The following is a 14,587-nucleotide window of genomic DNA, read 5'->3' on the forward strand; positions in this document are numbered from 1 at the left end:
ACCTGATGGATTTGGGCCCGGTAAATCTCAAAATATCTATTAAACTCAAATGCTGCCGGTCAAATGTCCGGTGCCACATTTTCCTAATGGAAACCCTGATGCACGCACACGCGTAAACACCAGTATATCCACAGCACTGGCAGTAAAGTGTGTTTGAGAGCCTGTGATAATGGCAGTTGTCTGGCTGCATTGAGTAATGAAAACATTGAGGATAAGGGGAAAAAAAAGATTTAAAAAAATCACTGCAATGCGTTGCTCTCTGACAAGGGTGCTCAAGGGGCTCACTCTTAGGGCTGTTACGTTGACCTTATTACAGCCCCCCCCCCCCACACACACACACACACCACACACACACAGCAGTCAAATTCCACAAGACAGTTTAGTCACAGTAATTAGGCTTCTGCAAGCTCTGATGCTGCTGATGGTCATTAGTAGCCTACCAAACTGGTACTCGGCACTATTGTCCCTCTAATCACTCTGACATCAATGCAAATGTCATCGACAATCTAATCAAACACCTCATGACAGCCCATGAGCTCATGTTGCGCAACATTTCTGTAGGTTTGGATGGGGGGGGGTCCTCCATTCGCTATTTAAGTACATAGATGACAGGTATATTTTTTCCGGTGCTCCTGTTGAGACAGGTGCATGATAACGGTCCATTCTAAATCAAATCCAGAGACAAATTTCACACTTATTATTTAGTATATGTAAAGACAATATTAGATCAAGATTAGTGCGATGGTGACAATATTAGCCCATCACTTGTGAATGATGCCCAGCTTAAGCAAGAAACAGCGCATGCTTTTTCTCTCAAATCATAGGCACACACATCATGGAGCCTAGCCTATAGGCCTATATGTTTTGATAAGGTTCGAAGCACATTAATCTGCTTTACAACAGGTGTAGAGCCTAACTGGCATACATATGCAGTGCGTGAGTTTCAAGGTTGGGGAAGAAAATTCACCATAAAACGCACCTTTAATATAAAAGCATTACATGCATATTCACATTTGTGGTCACTTGAGACCAGGTGGCGAATCGATCTCTGCATGTCTGGCAGACATATCAGTGTGGATGACGGATCACCACCTCAAGCTGAACTCGGCAAGACGGAGCTGCTCTTCCTCCCGGGGAAGGACTGCCCGTTCCATGATCTCGCCATCACGGTTGACAACTCCATTGTGTCCTCCTCCCAGAGCGCTAAGAACCTTGGCGTGATCCTGGACAACACCCTGTCGTTCTCAACCAACATCATGGCGGTGGCCCGTTCCTGTAGGTTCATGCTCTACAACATCCGCAGAGTACGACCCTGCCTCACACAGGAAGCGGCGCAGGTCCTAATCCAGGCACTTGTCATCTCCCGTCTGGATTACTGCAACTCGCTGTTGGCTGGGCTCCCTGCCTGTGCCATTAAACCCCTACAACTCATCCAGAACGCCGCAGCCCGTCTGGTGTTCAACCTTCCCAAGTTCTCTCACGTCACCCCGCTCCTCCGCTCTCTCCACTGGCTTCCAGTTGAAGCTCGCATCCGCTACAAGACCATGGTGCTTGCCTACGGAGCTGTGAGGGGAACGGCACCGCAGTACCTCCAGGCTCTGATCAGGCCCTACACCCAAACAAGGGCACTGCGTTCATCCACCTCTGGCCTGCTCGCCTCCCTACCACTGAGGAAGTACAGTTCCCGCTCAGCCCAGTCAAAACTGTTCGCTGCTCTGGCCCCCAATGGTGGAACAAACTCCCTCACGACGCCAGGACAGCAGAGTCAATCACCACCTTCCGGAGACACCTGAAACCCCACCTCTTCAAGGAATACCTAGGATAGGATAAGTAATCCTTCTCACCCCCCCCTTAAATGATTTAGATGCACTATTGTAAGTGGCTGTTCCACTGGATGTCAGAAGGTGAATTCACCAATTTGTAAGTCGCTCTGGATAAGAGCGTCTGCTAAATGACTTAAATGTAAATGTAAATGTTATAATGCTAACGGAACATTCACGCTTATAGCGTTGCTGCACAATGCTGCACTTAGAATTATAATAAATAGCCTAACCGTTTTTCAACATTTTAAGCTAAAACATTCTCATCCGTTGCATCAGGCTCATTGCTTAAAACAGGTTTTGTGATGCTATCCCATCTCACAACTGTCCCACATTATGTTTGGAATATTAATTTCTTACACAGAATAGAAAGTCAACTTTTGTACGATGGGGTATAGTAGACTGACATAGGCTAGTGCTTTTGCTATTTGTTCGGCCTACTCATTTTGTTGGCTGACTAAAAAGTAAAAATGTGGACAGTTCTTCCAATACGCGCCTCGGAATTGGATAAGGACGCACGCAGTTCTGTCCCCAATGTGTCGGTCTGACATGACGGAGAGCCATGAGAGTGAGAGGTGCTTCGGCATGCAGCCGGGAGAGAGGGGAAATTCGAGGCATTATCAAGTGCTTGTCAAATTGTGAATGAGAGATTGAAGTGCAAAAACAAAGCAGAGCTTATGCCTATCATGCAACTTTGTTCAAATCATTAGGCGCATCATGCAGCCTTAGAATGTGTTAAAAACCAAAAACATATAGCCCAACATGCATAACAACTCAAGTTACATAAATAACTCCATAAATTAAGCATATAGGAGGACCTATGTCTTAACTGCTCAACACAGAATAGCCGCATGTGCGCACTCCCTCAAATTATTTGGAGGAAATATTCTTTATATTTTATTCAGCTATGTTTAATTGTATTCTTCAAACTATAAAATAATGCCATGGAATTCTAAGCAAATCTTGCCTGCTAAACAAACTAGTGTAATCCACAGCCATTTGGCATAGCCTGATCAGGACCAAATACAAGGACAACTCAAGAGTATGCTATTTTATTTTTCTGAAAGTCAACATATTCTTCATATCACGCTTCTTTAGACCCGTCTAAAATAAATAATGGATTTATTGTGATGGTGCAGACTATATTACATGGATTTATTAGACATTCTAAAATGTAGATGTTCCCAAAGGTCTGCATCAGTGGCTTGTAGACTATGCGTGGAAGCCAGGAGATGCTAAATGTGTTCATGTTATTTAATTGGTCTGTGTGACTGTGTAATATCACTAAAACATCAACTGGGGCATCCAGGGAGAAGAGAAACAGCCTGTCCAAACCGAATTGACATAACTATTATAGTAGCTTTACACAGCAGGCCTGTGACGAGACATGGAGGCTAGCCATTGTTCAACAAACGTAGAAGGTATGGCTAGCCTCTATTCAGCAAGTCTAACGCTGAGTACAGGTGTTACTCTCTGGCTCTAAAATCACATTTCCCATATTAGTGCTGAGCGATTAACCAATATTTGTATTTATTTTTGGTGGTTATTAAACAACTAATTGGCCGACGCCGGTTAAATTACTAGAATTCCATTTATTTGTATTTTTTGTGAGCCCAACGCGCCGTGTCTGTAGAGCGAAATCAAATCATTCAGAAATCAAGTCAAGAACTATGTGAGACGCCGGGCTGAAGGGAGTTGTAGTTTTCATTAAGCAAATATTCAACCTTAAGCACAGAAACAATAATGACCATAATCCATTGCACCGTTTTTTTAAAGCTCATATCAGAGAGGAGGCAAATCTGTCCAAAATAACACAATGCGTTTCTATGGGCTTATTTTGAACCGACACATCATGCCTGCCTTCCCACCTTTGGGACAATGACTCCAATTGTTAGGGCATAGACATGAGCATCGCGTTATTAAATATCTCTGTAGAGATCCACTTTTATGCCTGCTATTTTAGGTGAGGGTTACAAACAGACCGCATGAGAGGAATGTACAGAACTACAAGAGAGAGAGACAGTTGGTTAAAGTATACCTCATCTACTTTGAAGTAGTAAAATGATAGTCAGACAGCTCTCCAGCATACTAAATGGCTAAAAAAGACAGTACAGTATGGCGTGGCTGGCTGACTGCTACTGACTGAGCAGAAATACAATGATTACTTTAAGGATTTAAAAATAATAAAAACTAAGCGATATACACAATTTAAATATTTGATTATTTCATAGTAATTTCTTATTTTTATATTGGTGTCTACCCAATGTGGAACTGATAGAGACATTGGAATATTTTCAATGTTTTGGCAATTGAATGTTCACTACTTTTGACTTGGAAATCACATTAAAACAGCTATAAAATTATTAAATGCATTATGAAATAACGACGTTAACATGTTAAAAAAAAGAGAAAATACCCAAATAAAAAAAGAGAAAATACCCAAATACCCAAAATGTGCCGTGGTAAGCATTTTTATCAGAATCAGACCAAAAATGAGTATTTCTTTCGTTTATTTCTCTATACTGCTGTGTGGTTTATTAAAAATAATAAATTGTACGGCCTTATCGTTTCATGGCCCTTTAAATCCCTTGGCGTTAGGAGCCAAGTGGTTCTGTAATGTTCCAATATGCCACCCAGCTGACTCAAAGATAACATCACAGCACCTGATGCCAACACAGCTGGTTGAAACGCTTCCAATAGCAGTTGCTTGTGAAAACAACTTACCCTCCTCCAATCTTATCCTAGATATTGTGTGTTTTGAAGTGTGCCGTTTTAAAAATGTATGTAATTCTGTCCTTGAGCTTTTGTCTATGTTCTGTATCATGTCAATTTCATGTTTTGTGTAGACCCCAGGAAGAGTAACTAGTGCTTTCACAACAGCTAATGGGGATCCTAATCAATTACCAAAACACCTAACCTTAATATTCAAGGAAGGGGACGCAAAACTGACCTTCGATCAGTGTCTGGGACAGGGCCAGGAGGGACGGTGGGAGGAGGAAGCCCCACCGGTCTCCAGTGTGGGTCATGTTTATGGACCCTGTATGGAACCCTGTCCCTGCTGCTGTCACCAGAGCCTGACTGATAGCCTGGAAGGCCCGGGAGCCACGGAGCTGTCTGGATTATGTTATCCCAGGCAGTCTACGTTACCCACATCCTTTACATACAGTACAGTGTACTGCTCTGCCCTATAAACACACAGCCCATCCCAGCACAAGGACAGGGACACCCACAGAGGCCTTCACATCCTGCTCAGCCACAGGAAAGAAGGGAAGCTGGCCTCTGGAACGTTCCAATGTTTCCTGAGTCTTCTATAATAAAAGGATGTCATGTCAGGCTTTTTGGTTAATGATAAAGAAGAATACAGCTGGCTAAGAGGCCTGCTGAGATGGCTTTATCTGATTTGAGTTGGCAGAGAGAGACGGGGAGAATCTTTCAGGCTGTGTTTTCTATTGAAAGTGGAGGGGTAGTAGGTCACACTCATAACAATCCCCTTAAGTCAACAACATCACCAGCATCAAATTCATTCAGTGGGGTACAACGTTAAGATGACATTTCTGTTATGTATCGAGCTAATCTGTTCTACACACCAGAGAATGTCTGGTTTACACAACACATTTCTATCTGAATGTTCTGTAACGCTCAGTTCTTCTCTGCAACAAGTATAAGCTCTCAGTCAACAGTCAGATATAATAAGAAATCGGAAAAAACACCATCGTTCGGGAAATGATAACAGAGCCAGTCATGCAAAAGGGAAGAGGGTTAGCCCAATAGGAGGGCAGCAGTCAGCGGCCCTGGTGATCTCTATGTCAGCATCTGTGGGGATCTGCCAAGAGGAAGTAGAAAAGGGCTTCGTGGAGAGGAGCTGGCACACACTGAGCGCATCTCTTGTTTAATGAAGATTCCTTTCCTTGTCTCGTTCAGTTCATCTGATTCTGCAATGATAAGAAAATACTGGACTAGTGAAAGCAGATACCTGGCCTATGCTACTAATCTTTCCTTCTTGTGCATTCAGAGTGTGTGTGTTGGGGTGCGGGGCAGGTGTGAGCCTGCATCCACAAGGGAAATGGATTCGGTGGGGATCTGACATCAGATAAGTTACTCAGTTCCCATCAGATAACTCAGTTCCAAAGAATTGCCAAGTAATTATTGCACAGGCAAAGATGGAAAATAAGGACAAACTAAATAGGCTAAAAGACATTAAATACAAAAATATTTTCAGTACTAAAAAATTACAGTGACATGAAACATTCTTAATACCAGTTCTCTTTACTTTTTTGATTTGGAATGGAATTGGCAGAAGAAAAAAGACCCTCAAATTCCAACCCACACACTCCAAAACCAAAAGCCCATGAACTCAGCTAACCTTTCAGTCTTTGTCAGTAAGTTCCACCTGTGGTCAGTTCGTGGGCTGGGGTTGTCAAGTTTTAACTCAGTGACTCACCCAGGACAGGAGGACACTACTCATAGTGATCCCAGTGCCAATGATTCTCCCTCCTCCATTCTCTCACTCCCTCTGCCACTTCCAGTAAGACACATGCCTTGTCGTCACTCTGGGCTTAAAATAGTGCTGACTCCCTGGCATCTGCCATGGAACTGGCAATCCACACACACACACACACACCCTCTGGACCGGAGAGGTCCGTGGAATTATTACTGGGGACAAGGTTTACTCTACACTCACTGGGCGGACGTCAATGGAAAAAAAGAGCATGACGCTCATACAGATAAATATGTCCGTAAAAAAAGGGCATTATGGCCAAAACACAGAAATTGTCGATAACATCAACTTGGCACACCCTTGGAGCCATATCATGTGATCAGATGAATGACCATGAATCATATAAACTACAGATGAATTCTGACCAAAAACCTTTTAGAGAATGTATAACTGTTTCCTGACCTCTATACTTGGAATAGAGAGAGAAGGAGAGCGCAGATACACTTGTGCTGTATGGTGGTCGTGCACAACTACCAGGTTCTAGGACTTACTGGAAGGCTGCTGTACGGACAGCCGTTTGTCACATTAATTGTGACTGGCAGACACCAACAGGGACGAGCAGCCCATGAAGCTCAACGTGACACAGCATTTCCAGCTCCCACTCTCCAAAACCACCAATATGCTTCATAATAACTATATTTCACATATAATATTTATTTTATAATAGCCTATAGGTAGTTTTCAATAAAACGTCACAATATGGTGTAGCATGTTCGATTTGCCTGCAGAGGGTCACGGAGACCCACAGCTTCGCTAAAACAACTGACAACTGCTTGTTGTTGTCAAAGGATTGTTAAATAAAATGTTAACTATTTGGATGTAATAAACGCAGCAAAAAAATAAAACGTCCCTTTTTCAGAACCCGGTCTTACAAAGATAACTCGTAAAAATCAAAATATCTTCATTGTAAAGGGTTCCAACACTGTTTCCCATGCTTGTTCAATGAACCATTAACAATTAATGAACATGAGCCTGTGGAACGGTCGTTAAGACACTAACAGCTTACAGACGGTAGGCAATTAAGGTCACAGTTATGAAAATTAGGACACTAGAGGCCTTTCTACTGACTCTGAAAAACACCAAAAGAAAGATACCCAGGGTCTCTGCTCATCTGCGTGATCGTGCCTTAGGCATGCTGCAAGGAGGCATGAGGACCGCAGATGTGGCCACGGCAATAAATTGCAATGTCTGTCCTGTGAGATGCCTAAGACAGCGCTACAGGGAGACATGATGGACAGCTGATCGTCCTCACAGCGGCAGACCACGTGGAACAACACCTGCACAGGATCGGTACATCCAAACATCACACCTGTGGGACAAGTACAGGATGGCAACAACAACTGCACGAGTTACACCAGGAACGCACAATCCCTCCATCAGCACTCAGACTGTCCACAATAGGCTGAGAGAGGCTGGACTGAGGGCTTGTAGACCTGTGGTATGGCAGGTCCTCACCAGACATCACCAGCAACAACGTCTTCGCTGGACCAGATAGGACTGGCAAAAAGTGTTCACTGACGAGTCGCGGTTTTGTCTCACAAGGGGTGATGGTCGGATTCACATTTATCGTTGAAGGAATGAGCGTTACACCAAGGCCTGTACTCTGGATCGGGATCGATTTGGAGGGCCCGTCATGGTCTGGGGCGGTGTGTTACAGCATCATCGGACTGAGCTTGTCGTCATTGCAGGCAATCTCCTCCCTCGTGTGGTACCCTTCCTGCGGGCTCATCCTGACATGACCCTCCAGCATGACAATGCCACCAGCCATACTGCTTGTTCTGTGCGTGATTTCCTACAAGATAGGAATGTCAGTGTTCTGTCATGGCCAGCTCGGAGCCCGGGTCTCAATCCCATAGAGCACGTCTGAAAACTGCTGGATCGGAGGGTGAGGGCAAGGGCCATTCCCCCCAGAAATGTCTGGGAAATTATAGGTGCCTTGGTGGAAGAGTGGAGTAACATCGCACAGTAAGAACTGGCAAATCTGGTGCAGTCCATGAGGAGATGCACTGCAGTACTTAATGCAGCTGGTGGACACATCAGATACTGACTGACTAATTTTGATTTTGACAACCCTTTTGTTCAGGGACACATTATCCCATTTCTGTTAGTCACATGTCTGTGGAAGATGTTCAGTTTGTCTCAATTGTTGAATCTTATGTTCATACAAATATCTACACGTTAAGTTTGCTGAAAATAAACACAGCTGACAGTGAGAGGACGTTTCTTCTTTCGCTGAGTTTACTATTAGGGCTGAAACCATTTAGTCGACCAAGATTTTTTAGTCGAGCAGTGGCAAATATTTAAGCAACGTTAACTGCACACGAGACACCCGTCTGAGGGGACTAATCCATTGCGGAGGCCGCAGGGATGGCACACCAGGATCATTTACAGTTAATTACCATAACTTCTAATCTACAATGTTTGTTTTGTTATGGTAATTTCTGTTAATGCATTCAATATATTATTATTATAGTCTTACAGTTGTCATTGTCGGAGTGCACACGTTTTTTGTAGAGCACACAACCTAGGCTACACTTTGTGAGGAAAAAGTTCTGGTTTATTTCATGCCATTTACGAGTTGTCAATTTAAGCTCTCCTGTCAATCTTGAGTAAGGACACGCACATTTTTATATGATTACTCATAGAACTAGGCTACCTGGCCTGGGTGCAAATGTAGGCTTATAATATATATATATAAATGTTCCCATTTGAGGGTCTGATACTATTTCTGATTGTCTTAACTCACCATCACTGTGGAGCTTCTCAAAGCAATCTTCTCTTTGACTCAAAAAGCAAGTAAGCGGTCTGTTTTTACACCCATTTAGAATGACCATAGATCTTCAATGTAGCCTATTTGAAAAATATTTCCAGCTCCAGCTCTTTTGATAACTACTCATCCCTTGCGCAAATAGCATACAGCTGTATCTGTCTGGACAGAGCTCACTGGCTTGGGAAAATGAGTGCCCATAATATTTATACAATGTTGAAAGTTTTTTAGCACCAGCTTCAGACCGGATCCAAGATAAGTTGATACGTTTCAAGTTCCTTACAGACAGGGCATGCATAGCCAATGTGATTTATAGCATATTTATTTTGAAATCAGGATATTTTCTATCTTCGGGCTGAAATGTTTTTTAATTTGTTGGTTTTATGTAGGTTATTTGTATATATTGGCAATGGCAATATAAGTTACTTTTAGATGTGTATCATTTAGCTAGTTTTAATTAACCACATGACATTGATTTTGAAATATGAAGACCTTATTATAAATTAAATTAAACTGTTCCACGAAAATGTGCATATGAAAATCAAAACTGGCAAGCAAATCGGTAGAAATGGTACTCCAAATGGAAAAGGTCGCCGACCGCTGGTGTAGCCTATTACCGGTAACTTCAGGAACATAATGGCAGAATCTGCTAAGGCCAGCAGCAGGAGGCGGGTCAGGAACAGGTTTTCTCCCCTTCTGGTTAGGCTATATTGATCTCTGCCTCACTCTTTAGTCATTTTTGTGTCTTCATTTTTAATTGAAGTGCTTAAAGCATTAGGCAAAGTAGCATACATATAGCTGATTTTACTCAAACATAGGGTGTTTCTAATAAATACGCTTTAAACATTTCCGATCAATCCATTGGTCGAAAGAACAGACGACTCTCGGTCGACAAAGATTTTTTGGGGGGCGGGGACAGCCCTAAATATTATCACCTCTTGAAGAGCAAAGTCAGACCTACAAATTTCTGATTATTGCATGTAAAACAATTGCACACATTTAGCCCTACCAGAGTTATTTGAGTGATATAAAATAAAAGTGAACTACACCTAACAAGGATGAGTGGTTTAGGTTAATTTTCCAACTTTTGTGGGCTCTGCATAAAATGTTTACTTTGCAAGCTACCGGTAGAAACTTTGTACAGTTGGCTAAACAGTGGTAAGTAGACCTAATGTACTTTTTTCTCCAACCAATGTAGGCCTACCTAGTGAAGTTAGCGAACGTGATCCCCTTTCCAACATTGTTTTTAAGAGTGTTTAATTACGATTGCTGCTGACAGACATGATATAGGCTACATTGATTGATTGACCATGATGGACCATGTCAAAGGCTTTCGACTCTGTCAATCACCATATTCTTATCGGCAGACTCAATAGCCTCGGTTTTTCGGATGACTGCCTTGCCTGGTTCACCAATTACTTTGCAGATAGAGTTCAGTGTGTCAAATCGGAGGGCATGCTGTCCGGTCCTCTGGAAGTCTCTGTGGGGGTGCCACAGGGTTCAATTCTCGGGCCGACTCTTTTCTCTGTATATATCAATGATGTTGCTCTTGCTGCGGGCGATTCCCTGATCCACCTCTACGCAGACGACACCATTTTATATACTTCCGGCCCGTCCTTGGACAATGTGCTATCTAACCTCCAAACGAGCTTCAATGCCATACAACATTCCTTCCGTGGCCTCCAACTGCTCTTAAACACTAGTAAAACCAAATGCATGCTTTTCAACCGATCGCTGCCTGCACCCGCATGCCCGACTAGCATCACCACCCTGGATGGTTCCGACCTTGAATATGTGGACATCTATAAGTACCTAGGTGGCTGGCTAGACTGTAAACTCTCCTTCCAGACTCATATCAAACATCTCCAATCGAAAATCAAATCAAGAGTCGGCTTTCTATTCCGCAACAAAGCCTCCTTCACTCACGCCGCCAAACTTACCCTAGTAAAACTGACTATCCTACCGATCCTCGACTTCGGCGATGTCATCTACAAAATTGCTTCCAACACTCTTCTCAGCAAACTGGATGCAGTTTATCACAGTGCCATCCGTTTTATCACTAAAGCACCTTATACCACCCACCACTGCGACTTGTATGCTCTAGTCGGCTGGCCCTCGCTACATACTCGTCGCCAGACCCACTGGCTCCAGGTAATCTACAAGTCCATGCTAGGTAAAGCTCCGCCTTATCTCAGTTTACTGGTCACGATGGCAACACCCATCCGTAGCACGCGCTCCAGCAGGTGTATCTCACTGATCATCCCTAAAGCCAACACCTCATTTGGCCGCCTTTCGTTCCAGTACTCTGCTGCCTGTGACTGGAATGAATTTCAAAAATCTGAAGTTGGAGACTTTTATCTCCCTCACCAACTTCAAACATCTGAGCAGCTAAACAATCGCTGCAGCTGTATAGCCCACCCCTTTTCACCAACCTCACCCCCATACTGTTTTTATTTATTTATTTTTCTGCTCTTTTGCACACCAATATCTCTACCTGTACATGACCATCTGATCATTTATCACTCCAGTGTTAATCTGCAAAATTGTAATTATTCACCTACCTCCTCATGCCTTTTGCACACAATGTATATAGACTCCCCTTTTTTTCTACTGTGTTATTGACTTGTTAATTGTTTTCTCCATGTGTAACTCTGTGTTGTCTGTTCACACTGCTATGCTTTATCTTGGCCAGGTCGCAGTTGCAAATGAGAACTTGTTCTCAACTAGCCTACCTGGTTAAATAAAGGTGGAAAAAAAAATGGCTAGCAAGCTAATAACAGATCATGTCAATATGGCTAGTTAACAAGCAAACTTTCAGTGGATAAACTAGGTCTCAAATAGTTTGATTTATATTTATTATGGATCCCCATTAGCTGGGGATTGGGGCAGCAGGTAGCCTAGTGGTTAGTGTTGGGCCAGTAACCTAAAGGTTGCAAGATTGAATCCCCGAGCTGACAAGAGTAAAAATATGTCGTTCTGCCGCTGAACAAGACAGTTAACCCACTGTTCCTAGGCCGTCATTGTAAATAAGAATTTGTTCTTAACTGACTTGCCTAGTTAAGTAAAGGTTAAATTTTTTTTGTGTTGTTTTTAAAAGCTGCTGCCACACATTAAGGCACATCACAAAATAAACAAAAACAAATAAAAAAAACAGTACATCATGAGTTGCGAGCAGTCTACACTGATGACTGAAGTCTAACGGTCAACTTCACCAGGACGAGGTCTTGCCGATGTCAAACACTTTCCAAATGCCTAATCTCTGATGAAGTAAGCAAAATGTTTGTTTAGCTAGCTACATGCCAAATGGATAGGTACCTTCACATATCTCAAATGACATGATCATTGGGGTTTACAGATCAAGAAACGCATGCAGTTACTAGTTGTATAACTCTGATGATAGAGCCAAATGTGCGCAATTGTTTCGCATGGACTAACCAGAAATGTGTAGTTCTGACTATGTTCAATAGGTGATGACATTAAAACCAAATAGTTAGAACATTTGTTTAACGATCCCTTGAAAACGGCACGTAGATGTCAATGGTTTTAGCGGAGCTAGGGGCCTCCTTTCCCCCCAGCAGCCAAATCGAACGTATGATGGTTTATTGAAAATGACATATTGAATATAAAGCCGTCCAATGGTCTAAGAGTAACGTGTGAAGAAGCGAATGAGCACCAGAACATATTTCAGCAATTGCTTATTGATAAGAGCAGTGCCTATACATTTCTGAAATGGCAACACCTGGGCCCGACGCACCTGGGTACGTGTGCGCTTAAGTTGAAAAAATGTTGGCGCACAAAGAAATTTAGGAGCACAATTAAATATACTTGAGATATTAAAGACAGAATCATAACCTTTTCTAGGCGCAGTGGTGCTACTACTTAAATGTGTGCACTGTTGAGCCCTGAACACCTTCAGCAAATCGTCAGCGTCTGATGAAATCCACATCTCTAAAACAGAAAAGATTTAGGGAAAAAAACAAAAAACTGCCACATATTCACATTAACAAATACACAATTATTAAACCTCAGAAGCTATTTTGAATATCTTTTCTTGGTCCTAGAGTCATGAAATGTTCAGAGTACATTGAAGGGAGTTAGTTTTCAATACAGGTTAAAAAAAAGTTAGAACAAATTGCAAAAATGAAGATGAGGTTTTTAGACAAAATTCTACATAGGTCAGATGAGGCCATGATGCAAGCTAGGCAGAAAATAGTTGAGTCATAGGTGTACCGAAGATTTCTATTTTATCAAGGAGGTGTAAGGAGTATGAAGCATCCTTTTTAATAACCCATTCAATAAAATAAAATTACAACCACACTGAAAACAACATTGGTAAATGCACCTAACCTACATATTCTCGATCACCTATACACGACAATCAGTGTCTCAAACATTAAGAAAAGAAACAATCAAATTAAAACAGTCAGCTAACATATATACACATTTGTGTTAACCCCAGATACCAAGCTCCCTGCTTTACACACTTCAACATAAAGAATAGCAGTACCTTGGGAAGTGGTCGTCCCAACTGTGAATAGAGTTTAGTCCAAAACGGCAGGATAGAAGACATGAGTCCAAAAGCTCTGGGGTGAAATACCACACTCTCCTAATTCACCTTTCCCTTACGACAGATCCTTCCATGTGCTGGAGCAGTGGAAACACCTCACATCTGGAATGTTTCCCAAGAGCAGACGGCCCTACCAGTACATTCCAGAACACACAGAAATGGACAACACACACTTCAGGTAGGCTCTAGGAAGAAAACAATGCCCTAAAAACATACACTTTCTACTATGGCTGGATTGACAGGTATTTACATAGAGGTTTAGACATATTGATTGTGGTCTATTTCCTCAATGCTCTAAGGTGCTGGGGAGAGAGCAGAGGGGAGGGGGAGGGGAACAGAGGGAGGAGGGGAGGAGCTTTCAGGAAATGATGCTTCTGTTGGTAAGTGACTAGAGTTACTGGCAGTCAAGCTCATTTTACTGTACATGGTGTAACTCAACCGCATTTGTAGTTTAAACAGTCCTGCGCAAATGGGTCCTTGCTAGCGGCTCTCACGCCATTGCATACGGCCATGTTCAATGTCTCGGATCAGTATTTAATGATTATTATATTTAGAGGTTGGCTGGCTAGCAGGTTTATTTTCAGACACGGACTTTTGTCTGCCTGACAGATTAGGCTCTGTTGCAAGGCTGTGCTGCTGCTAGAAGTGAAAATTATCTGGACTTTTAATTGATTGAGTTTTGCTGAGATGTCAAACTAATTAAAGAGCGAATGGAATGGGTAGTCACTTATCAGAATTGTGCTACAGTATATGAAATTGTCATTTCAAGCTGTCAAAGCACCGGACACACTGACAGAGACATCGAGCTACATGATTCATAAATACGGGGAAGGATTTGATGTCTCAATCTTTAACTGTTCTGTCCACAGAGACAATCCAAAGACTGACAATGAGTGAGTGTATCGATAGTTATTACTTCAAAAATCTTATGTGTA

General features: G+C 42.5%; 1 protein-coding gene across 4 annotated transcripts in view; it reads right to left on the reverse strand.

The window, feature by feature from the left end:
• LOC135512736 (protein strawberry notch homolog 2-like) overlaps positions 1-14,587 on the reverse strand; it is a 116,953-nt gene that overhangs the window by 33,120 nt on the left and 69,246 nt on the right. Inside the window, exon 1 of one of the 4 annotated variants that reach the window (XM_064935064.1) lies at positions 13,593-13,950. The exons of the other annotated variants lie outside the window; for them this stretch is intronic. Coding sequence (XP_064791136.1) covers positions 13,593-13,655 — 63 coding nt within the window. The 5' untranslated portion in view covers positions 13,656-13,950. Of the gene's footprint in view, positions 1-13,592; positions 13,951-14,587 lie in introns of those variants that run through there. 4 annotated transcript variants of the gene reach the window in all.

The sequence above is a fragment of the Oncorhynchus masou genome, chromosome 24 (assembly GCF_036934945.1).
Source record: "Oncorhynchus masou masou isolate Uvic2021 chromosome 24, UVic_Omas_1.1, whole genome shotgun sequence".
Lineage (NCBI taxonomy): Eukaryota > Metazoa > Chordata > Actinopteri > Salmoniformes > Salmonidae > Oncorhynchus > Oncorhynchus masou.